Source organism: Hakea prostrata, chromosome 3 (assembly GCF_041222555.1).
Source record: "Hakea prostrata isolate BN-2017 chromosome 3, UWA_Hpros_2, whole genome shotgun sequence".
NCBI lineage: Eukaryota > Viridiplantae > Streptophyta > Magnoliopsida > Proteales > Proteaceae > Hakea > Hakea prostrata.
Window position 1 is genome coordinate 12,241,928 of NC_142602.1, and position 11,189 is coordinate 12,253,116.

The window sequence follows — 11,189 nt, forward strand, 5'->3', positions numbered from 1 at the left end:
AAATACACAAGGCGCGCCACTCGCGCAGATTGATTATTTATGTTTTTTCGCCCGAAGAAATTGAGAAGAATTCAAAACCCTACGATCGTCTGAGAACAAACGAGCAAAACCCTCTGCTCCCATGAAGGTCTCTAGCACATCATCGTCTTCAAACGACGCCGCCCAGGCATTAGCTTCACCTCACTCCAAAGGAACTCACACTCATTTCTTTGGTAAATGTTACTTCGGTTCTTTTCAGGTTTTTCGTCTGTCTGTCTTCCGAAATGATTCTTGATGCTCAGGAATTTTCGCACTTAATTGCGATTTTGTTTTCTTCAGTATTCTCGCTATCTGTTTGAAACTGCTTCTTCATGCTCGGAATTTCAACGAAATATGCGTATTTCTCTTATTCTGAAATTGTTTTCTTGATCCTTCCACTAGATCTTGCTATATGTCCTTGTAGATTATTCTTCATACTCGGGAATTTCCGGAAAGAACTATGCGTATTTTATTCAGCTCTGGTCGGTTGAATACATTGAACTGAACATAAATTCCAATCAATTTGACGTCAAAACGCGAGAAAACGCGAGAGACTACGATCTTGATGTATTTGGGGTTCTCCGTTTTAATTATCGACTTTGAAACGCTTAGATCCAACATGCAATGTAATCCATTATGCTTTGCTTTACTAATCCAGAATCATTTGTTTTTGTGTTGGGGACCTCATGGGATGGAATGATTTTATTTCAGCGCTGTGTTGCGGTTCAGAACATGGATTTTTAGACGTACATTCTAAATAAAACCTTTTGTTTATTGTTTTTTGAATATTGAATTGTTGGCAAAGAAATAGAACGAGGTCATTGACAAAGGGAGACCATGCTCCAATCCTCCAAACAGATTGCAAGACCCCAACATTTGGTTTCATTATGTATGGTGTTGGCAGACGCAAATGTCCATGAAGGCATGAACTCCAAGTCTCCGTACCCACCCCACCCCCAAAAAAATAAAATCAAACTTGTCCACTGGGACTGCCTTATAGCAGTCATATCACTACCAGAACTGGAACTAAGAAATTTAGTTAGTTTACAATAGTCATATAAAATGAAGAAATTTTACTTCATTTGCTACCATTTGGATGTTAGGGTTTTAATTCTCAGGCATTATGGTATATATTAGTTTAAAGTTGGGAAAATAATATTCTTTAAGATGTTTCCAATTCGATGCAAAGTTATTTTCTAAAAACTGAGTAAACTGCAGCTTTATAAAAAGGGAGTGCGGGTGGCAAGGCAAGATTTATTTTATAGAAATGAGGTATTTTCTGAACCTAAGGTTGGTGCTCACAATGTAATCGCTGATTTACATTTGCAGTTTGGAGAGAATTCTTGTGGGGAGCAATTGCTGGAGCTTTTGGGGAAGGCATGGTGCACCCTATTGACACCATAAAGACACGGATTCAAAGTCAAGCTGTGTTTAGTGCAAGCCAGGTATGCTCAACAGTTAAGTGGAATGTGTAGGAGCCTTACTTTAACCTGCTTTTAGGATCATGGAGAAGAGTTTCAGAGATGCACCACTACTCAATATGGCAAAGGTCTAATACCTAATTTTATCATTCCAGAGCCAAAAAGGCTTTTCACAGATGGTACGAACGGTCTGTGTGGCTGATGGATTTAGAGGTAATTCAACTTTACCTGCTCTATCTAAGGAACACATGTTTTTTTGATAAATATGGTTATATGAGGGTGTGCATAAAAGAGAAGAGAAAAAGTCTGTTCATTATATTCTACTGTTTAATGTCTGAAACAAATGGTTTTGTAGGCTTTTACAGAGGAGTTACTCCTGGGTTAATTGGATCTTTTGCTACGGGAGCAACATACTTTGGTTTCATTGAATCAACTAAGAAGTGGATTGAGGAGATGCATCCTAACCTTAGGGGTCACATATCACACTTCATTGCTGGAGGAGTTGGTAAGCTGTTTGTATGTCCTTAGATGTTCATATTGTGTTATTGGATGCATTAGTTATTGTTCGATTAACATCCATTTGCTATGATAGAACTATGGAGCAGTGGCAATATAATTTTTGACACTACACAACATATTGATGACATGCTAATGGTTATAATTTTTCTTAAACCATGGTTTATACTTTTGAATTTAAGTAGATGAGAGACAGAAAGGAGAGAAGCCACGTTTTTGAGTTGAAGCCTCAAAATTAAGTTGTAAAGACTCCAGCCAGCAATTCTGTTATGCATAGATTGAAAATATAAGTAAATCTAGAATAAGAAAAATAAAATAGACTCAGTCTAGGACTTGGCATTTCAAATCCTACTCAAAACATTACTTGAAACCAGTCCCGTATGCTATTCTTGATGGACATATTCTGAACACTTTTGCCCCTTTAACAGCGGTGAAGTATTATTATGCTCTTTTGCACATTTGGCTGCTGTATTCTTCCATGTATTTTCTGGAGTTGGGCTATATTGATATCTGAAACTCTTTTTCTCAGTTGTGTGTGGACAGAGCTGCACACCCGGGGAATGCATTTATTTAAATACAATTTAAGTTGGGGGGGGGGGGGAGACATTGCAGGGTCTGGGGAGGGTCTTAAACTTATAATGCACTCAGCCTTATCCCTGGCTTTCATGGAGAGGCTGTTTGCAAGACTTAACCAGTGACTACTTGGTCACAATTGAGTTTAACATTACATCAATGCCTACCCTTTGCATTCATATACACAGAGACTCAAACTTCACTAAGCCTCATGATAGTAAATGGGTTTGTCTACAAATATCTTGTTCTTGCCATCCCGCTTGCTTTAAGGTCACTTGCCTTCTTGATGGCAGCATCATATGAATTTGGTTTTTCTTTACTTGGACAAGGGCATGACCCTGCAAACTGCTTCCAGTTGCTTGAGCAGTTTTATAGGAAATCTTAACCTCTCAGCCTGTTGACTGAGGTTAGTGTTACCACCTTTACAGATTCTCTTTCTTTAAAATGAAGACAGGTAAACATTAAATCCATGGCTTGCTGGTTGTTGATTTTATTTTTCAGAATTTTCTGATTTTATATTTTCTTTCTTCTTTCGCTTTCCATGTCCCAGGAGATTCACTTGGATCACTCGTATATGTACCTTGTGAAGTAGTGAAGCTACGAATGCAGGTCCAAGGCACCAAAACTTCTTGGAGCTCTATTGTTATTAAAGACAATGCCTGTCAGAAACCTGGAGTTCAAATGTATGGTTACTATAATGGGATCTTTCAAGCTGGCTATTCAATTTGGAAAGAACAGGGTTTGAAGGGACTTTATGCAGGGTATATTTTGGAGTTATCTCCTCACTTTGGTATTTAGGATGTGCTTTGTTTGGAAATTTCAAGATTTGCAATTACTAAAGAAAAGAAAAGGAATAATAGCTAACTCGTGCAGTTTTTTTCTGCCAAACCATTGGATAAGCTATTCTATCTGATTCCTTTATGATACTTTTATCTTAAGGCTGATTCAAATTATCTGCCCTGTAGGTGTCGTACTTCCCCCCAACCTAGAACACACACACACACACTCATACCCAGGGGAAAAAAAAGAATAAAAGGAAAAATAAAAAAGCTAACTCTGCATGGATCCTTTTGAGAAGGATTGACAATGCATAACAGATTATGACTTGGTAATTGATTTTTACTCTGGTTACTTCGACAGATACTGGTCTACGCTTGCAAGAGATGTGCCTTTTGCTGGTCTAATGGTATTATGCTGAAATGGAACGCTTCAATTTTGTTGTTTTTACTTTGATTTAATGAATTCACGTTTCCTTCTTAATAGTATATTAAAAGAATTAGTTGATTTAGTTGAAAGCTCAAGGTTTTCTTAAAGAAGTGAAAAACAATATCCGTGGGTTGACGGTAACCTGAAATTTGGATGAAAGTATTCAAATTGATCAGTTATTGCATACATGTGGAAAAAGCATACCGATATACATCTATCTAGACTGTGATTGGTTAGTAATGCATCATAGGTTGATTGTACAATCTAATCTCCAGGATTCCAGACTTCTTGTGATTGTCATTTACTAATTTGATTTGTTACTGAGAATCCTCTCTCCTACTCAATATTGCTATGGTTTCCTAAATTTCAAATTGTTTGAGCGAGAATATCCTTTTCAATTTCACCTGTATATAATACATCCCAAGTGACAAATTGACCTGGTATGTGCATAGGCATTCTTTCAGGACTTAGATGCATATTTCTTGACCTTCTGTTGTAAATTGGAAGATCTGGATCCAGATTGAACCAGATTTTGATATTTGTTGTGGTTCTATATTCAGTTGTATCATAGGGAAAGGTTTTCTATGCAGACAGTGTGGAATGTATTCCCACATGGACAGCTTGTTCTGCCTTGTGATTTTTTTCATTTTACTAATCAGATAGTTGTGAAAATTCCTTGGATAAGTACGTACTGAGTTTGTCTCTCATTGCAAGTTCATAGCCTGCCACATATGTAGTTTTCCCTCCTGTATTTTAAAAAATTCACTTATATTCTTACATCTTTAATTTCCTTTTCGAATAATCCTCAAAACACTGTATTGACATACAAAGAAGTCAAATTGTTGCAAAATTAATGGATAACTAGATAGTTATGTTGTCAACATGTCCAAATAATTTTGTCTCCACCAGATACTCTCACATTGCCCCCAAAAGAGAAACTTTGCTAGGGTAGGAATGTGGTCTGCACCATTGGTGGAGGAAACACATTCCTTTTTGTAATTTTTGTCTCTTCCAATCATGGAGTCAGCTATCTGGTTGCTATCAACACTATTAAATTTTCCCTTTAAATAGAATCACCCACCTATGGGAGGATGATTCTTCTTATGATTTCAGAGTTCATATCTTATTTTATTTGTCATTTTTATTGTCAGGTTACTTTTTATGAAGCTCTCAAAGATTTTACAAACTACGGGATGAAAAGGTGGCTACCAAATAGGGAGTATCATATGAGTAGTTACATGGAGGGACTTATCTTTGGGGGATTAGCTGGGGGTAAGAGTCTTGCTTGTTCTTCTTAACTGTGACTGTTGTGTTTCTTATCTGTTGGGAGTTAGGGCTGTATAGTGAAGTACATGGTTAGTACTTGCCCACTGAAAATGGAAGGTCTTGATTTTTTTTTGGAAAAGGATTAATGGCTTCATTTACTTTTACAGGTTTTAGTGCTTACCTTACTACTCCTTTGGACGTTATCAAGACAAGACTGCAAGTGCAAGGATCAACTTTGAGGTTTCAGTTTCTCTCTTTTCTTCTTCTTCTTCCTTGTTTATTTTGGGATGGTGGGTGAAGTGTTACAGTTTTCCTTTAAATCTAAACAATGAATATCATTCATTTAAAGTTTTTAATTTCTTCCCAAAAAAATTTAGAAGTTTTTAGTTATATTGATCCCTCTCGGTTCCCCTCATGCCATTTCTGCTCCGATAAGTGGCTTTAAGGCTTTGTCCACTACAAATCAGCAATGGAACAACAATCTTGGGGTTATGTCTTATGTATATTCTTCCTTTTTGACTCATTCATGTATCCTCAAAAGTGCTAATTTGCAATTCTAAATTACAGCTTTGTTCCATAATCCTTTGTTCCTTCCTGTGGAATAGTGACTGTGCTGAAGAAGTACAAAATTGCCACCTTCAATTTTTGAGCCATTTTACACTAGGTTGGGCCCATAGGGACCCAAAACTAGGGGGTTTGAATCCAGGGTTGCATCACCCTGCTCTGGCTTTTTTCATACTTTATTTATGATATGGATCAGCAAAGATCATGATTTGAGGGTTCCTATCTTTATCTTTGTCATAGCTGTACTCTTTCGACGAATTTGATTGCCTCTCTGCTCCTCTGCTTTTCTGATCACACATGGTGTTAGATTCCCCTTTTGTTGAAGACTTCCTTCCATAAATGGATTGAAGCTTAGCTGTGATAATCCGTTGCAGATTCTTGCCTGCTTGCCTAGACATGTCAGTAAATTTGGTTGGCTGTTCTTATTAAAGGACTTTGCCTCTATGGGTAGTTTGGTTAGTGGCATGGCTTATTTTAATTCGGTAGGTCACTGTGTGTCTGTTTAAATTTTGAAGTAACTAAAACTTTCTCTAAAACTTGAATTTAGGTACAATGGCTGGTTGGATGCAATTCAGAAGGTTTGGATGATGGAAGGCACAAAGGGAATGTTCAAAGGTAGCGTCCCGAGGATCATGTGGTATTGTCCAGCTTCTGCTCTCACGTTTATGGCTGTAGAATTTCTGAGAGAACAATTCAACGACAATTTAGATAGATAAAGATTTGCTCAGAAGTCACAAAAGGCAGTATAGTTTTTGCCGGGAATTTCTTTTCTTTTTCTTTTTGTTTGGGTTCCATTCAATTCCACCATCCATTTTAGTAGCGATGGGCATTGTATCATTTTAGAAACTCGCTGCCTAATGGCCATTTTTACTTGTATTCTTTCTGTGGTACATCTCCAAATATAGTTAATACTGTATTCATGTTTAGAGTATAGCTGCTGGTGAATTTTCAGTGCCTACTGGTATATGTCACACTAGGATGGGTTGTCCTGGTCATGGTCATGGGTCATAGCAATTAGAATTGGATAGGTAGTTTCATGGCCAACCTATAGTGAACCTAATCCCTATCTCGCAGCCACTTGAGCCTTGTTTTTTTACATAATAAAATATATATTTCTCTTATATATATATATATATATATATATATATATATATATATATATATATATATATATATGTATATGAATTATATGTTCTTTTTAAATTTGGGATGCTCTCCATGTGGCCGAAATTTATTACTTCTTTTGCCTTGGAACCGTTCGACGGATGTATGTATGTAAATGTCTTTATACGAAGAAGTGATTTAATTTAGACTAATGGAATTAGAAAAACTAGTTTAGGTCTTTTATTTAACATGACTTCAAATAGATTTGATTGAAAAGCAAGAATATGTAGCAGGCCCCATTAGTTGGGATAACGTTTCTTCATATTGTTTTGCCTTAATAATCTTTCTAGGCTTGTTTGGATATTATTGAGTCCACATTATAGGTGGAGGTTATTTTTTTTGAAGTCTTATGTGGAGTGGGTGGACCCTTAGATGGGATTTTCATTTTTTGGATTGGGTAGACCCGCTTATTGGAAGTTTGGCAAGAACAGAGATGAAACGAGAAAAAAGAAAACTTCAAATCAATATGATGCATCTCGTTTCTCTATTGAATTACTCTAAAATACATTTATAATATTTGTATATAACGATACATCCCTTAAAATCACCCGACCGATATGGTATACTGTTTAAACAGATGACACTCGTGGAGCTAAGTCCTAACATGACCTTGTGTGACCTTACTCTTAGAACAAGAAAAGCTTAATGTGCGTCACCTAAAGTTGGTAACAGCTACCTGCATGACCTACCTTAATTGAAGAATCCCTTCAACACAAAGTTGTAACTTTAGTTTGTCATATTTTGCATTTTCATTTTAATTTCACAGCCCATTTAGTATTATCTTAATTTATTAAGCTTAATGAGAATACAAACACGGTCACGAACGTGCATTAAAGAACTACTATTTTTCTTTTAAATATAAAAAACTTAAGATCATTATAAAAATGGATTTTACCATGTTTTAATAAGGTGCTTTGTAGCAAGATATACATACTTCATGTTAATTCTACCCCCACAAAAAGAAAAAATAATAATAATAAGAAAAAAAACACCACTTTATGTTAATGAATTGTTTACTAAAAATCATGTATTATATGTTTTTGTCTGGACAACATGTATTTTTAACAACTTATTCCTTTGAATTCATGTCTTGGTCTTTGCATTCAGTTTCCTCTCAAACTTTGTGTTTTATGAAAACAGAAATTGAGATATCAGAGGAAACCAACTAGGTAAAAATAATATTTTCCCTTTTTCTTTTCAATACATAAAATAATTTTTTTCAAATGCAAAATAAGATCATTATAAATGGACTCAACCATGTTTTATAAGATCATTATAGGTTCGACAAAAAAAAAAAATGTTCTACAGTATGATATAGAGACTTCATGTAATGAAGTGGTTACCAAGAATCATGTGTTGTATGTTTTTGTCAAGACAATATGTACTTTTGGCATGATATTTTTTTTTATAACAACTTATTCGCTTGAATCAAGGTTCATCCTCGTTCATTATTTTATTTAGTTTCCTCAAAACCCTTATGTGTTATAAGGAAAGAGAAAATAATAGTATGGAATTTCAAAAAATTAGATTGAGATATTAGAGTAAACCAATTGGGTAAAATCCATGTTCTTTCAACTTCCTATTATTTGTTTTTAGCAGACAAGAAAAATAACAGCCTTTTTTAACTTTTTTTTCTCATTTCTTGTGATCAATTATCCTGTAACTTCTCTACTATAGTTTTTAGGAACAGTTCTCCCCTCCCGATAAAAAAACCTCATCTCTCTTTTCAAGCTTGTCTTTCCTCATTCTTATGAAAATATAGAAATATGTAGGACCCATAAATATCGATCCAACCACGAATATAACAGCCACCTAACTCCATATTAGTCTATTAGGCTAATCTAAAATGTTTAATTTGATGAAAAAATTTAGGTCAAGGTGATGATTAAATTTTCTGATATATTTATGCTTTGTATCCTCATAACTGCATGAATCTTAACTAACATTAGATCATATATAATTCCTGAAACCCACTCAAATTTGCAGCTTGGCTGGTATGTTAGATTGTTGCTAAGGTACAAATTTCAAGCACCTTGTTTGTGTAAAACTGAACATGTGTGTAGGATTGTAGGTACAGAGTGAAAATTTTGTCTGGATATATTTATGTCTATCTGCATTCCTTTTTCAAGTTTGTCATTGATATATCATTTTAATTCTATTGTAATATTTTTGTATAAATGCATGAGTGGTAAAGATTCTTACTCTTATTTCAAATATTTATTTCAAAGCAGTTGTAATGCAACTAGCTTTCATTGCTCAATGAATCACAACAATTTGCAATTATTTTTCCGGTTCCCTTTATGAGCTAAAATATAATTCAATCATCGTTTGTATCGTTTGTGTACCTAGGCTAGTGTACTGAAGGTATAGTTTTGGCACGTGAGCTTAGCAATTAATTTAGTTGATTATCCTTTTGCAAAATCTGCTCGAGGTAGATGCTTTGTATAAGTTGTTTATCACCCTCGTATCTATGGTTGCTTCTCATTGATTTGGGTAATATCAAGCTTTTATCTTTCTTTATTTTCTTCTCTGTTTTCTATCATATTTTTTTCTATCAATGCCTTTCTTGTTTTTTTGGTACGTTTAAACGTATTTCTTCTCCCTTATCCCTAACAGGTTGGTAGAGTTTTAAGCCAGTGGATAAGAATATTCGTATAATTTTGGTTATTTGCACAACACCACAAGGATAAACTCATAAAACCAAAATGAATCTTGTATGGCATGTAATTTAATGGACCTGTGCATTCAAAACAAACAAAAATTTGATAAATCAAGATTGTGTTTATTATCCCCCACCCTCTTTAGTGCTTGAGGGATTCTTTTTGTCCTCCCCACCCTTTTTTTACCCTTGTAAATTGATTTTCATCATCATTTATATTATCTTTTTTGCTTTTTTATATTTTACATTTTAAAATGTTCTTTTGTTGATATTAATTATTTTTTATTTTTTATTTTCTAGGTTAAAAATCTGACAAAAGATATCAAAGATATGATAGAAAAAATCAACCTAGTATTAAAAGAGTTGCGACCCTTTACTCTTGAGCAAAGTATAAGTAAGTACTTATTTATTATTTAACACCTGATATGTTTTAAATTTGATGGATTTAATTATGAATTATGATGATTGATATTATAGGGAGACAAAGTGCGTAGATGCGGGGATTGGATGAATTGGGTAAATAATAGTCATTTGAGTGCCCAAATGAGCTCTACTATTTGTATTTCAACAAGCATTCAAAACATTAATCTTGGAGAAACTGCTGAAGTTGATGCACCATAGTTGAAACCAATATGCACATAGATGTGAAGAGATCTTATGCAAATTTACCTGTAAAGTAACCATGTGGCTGTAGTTTAGTAGTGAGAATTCCATGTTGTGGCCGTGGAGACCTGGGCTCGAATCCCAACAGCCACAGATACCTCATTTCCATTATAAAAATGTATATAAAAAGCATCAGTACAAAAAAAAATTGTCAGTATACCTTAACATTTAAGGTAAAAAACATATGAATAAAAAAAGAGATAATTACTATTGCCCCTGTACTTTGATTTTAATTTACTGATGATGTAGCATCTTTATATTTTCTCAAAAATCCTAAAATACCCTTATACTAATCTCTTTATTTATTTTCCCCTTTGTCAAGTTACAGTAATACCCTTAATTAACTATGGAGAAAAAAATAACTATAATTCATTATATTCTAAAAAAAAAATACCAAATAAAGAAAAAATGATTAAATAAAACTCAAATAGAAACCGAATAAGAAGGAAAATCTAATTCAACTCAAATTAGAAAGTGAATATCACCTAAAATATTTTCAAAATAAATGAAGTTTAGTGAAGGTGGGAAACCAAATTGAATTTGGATTTTTCTCATTTCTTTAATTCAAAATAAATGAATTTTAAATAAATGAAGTTTAGTAAAGGTGAGAAATCAAATCGGATTTGGATTTTGCCCATTTCTTTAATTCAAAATAAATGAAGTTTAGTGAATGTGGGAAACCAAATCGGATTTGGATTTTGCCCATTTCATTAATTCAAAATAAATGAAGTTTAGGGTAAAATTGATATTTAATATGGTTTTTATAAATGGGGTAGCATCGTCTTTTGATTTCTTAATTTTAATGAAGGGCAAATTAGACATTACATATTCAAACTTAACGGATACTTAACACCGTTACAAGGAAAGGGGCAACGGTAATTTCGTAAAGAACATGATTTTATTAGTAATAAAATCAAAATACAGGGGGATAACAATAATTATCCCATAAAAAAAATGTAGAGGAAAACGGAGGTGTCAGGTGGAAATTTATCAGGATCATTTCTTTCCTATTTTCTTGTAACTATATATGACATGTGTCCTAATATCACATCAAATTGGTTAAAATTCATTTATAATTCATGTCAAGATTTGATCGATGGACCTATAAATGGAATCCAACAAAGTTCTCGTACAATAGA

The 11,189-nt window shown here is 34.1% G+C and overlaps 1 protein-coding gene across 1 annotated transcript; it reads left to right on the plus strand.

Moving 5' to 3' along the window:
- On the plus strand, nt 1-6,646 carry LOC149020791 (Mitochondrial substrate carrier family protein). The gene is made up of 9 exons (XM_089149000.1): nt 1-212; nt 1,348-1,463; nt 1,595-1,652; nt 1,795-1,944; nt 3,079-3,289; nt 3,669-3,714; nt 4,886-5,006; nt 5,168-5,240; nt 6,112-6,646. The coding sequence occupies exons 1-9, from the start codon at nt 122-124 to the stop codon at nt 6,278-6,280; spliced, it is 1,035 nt and encodes a 344-aa protein (XP_089005126.1). The 5' UTR covers nt 1-121; the 3' UTR covers nt 6,281-6,646.
- Nucleotides 6,647-11,189: the final 4,543 nt, after the last annotated feature.

Excerpts from the sequence above, each read along its gene's own strand:
- LOC149020791 (XM_089149000.1), top strand. The coding sequence starts at position 122 with ATGAAGGTCTCTAGCACATCATCGTCTTCAAACGACGCCGCCCAGGCA. Across the intron at positions 1,464-1,594 it reads CTGTGTTTAGTGCAAGCCAG|AGCCAAAAAGGCTTTTCACA; the intron begins GTATGCTCAACA and ends TTATCATTCCAG. Across the intron at positions 5,007-5,167 it reads CTTTGGGGGATTAGCTGGGG|GTTTTAGTGCTTACCTTACT; the intron begins GTAAGAGTCTTG and ends TTACTTTTACAG.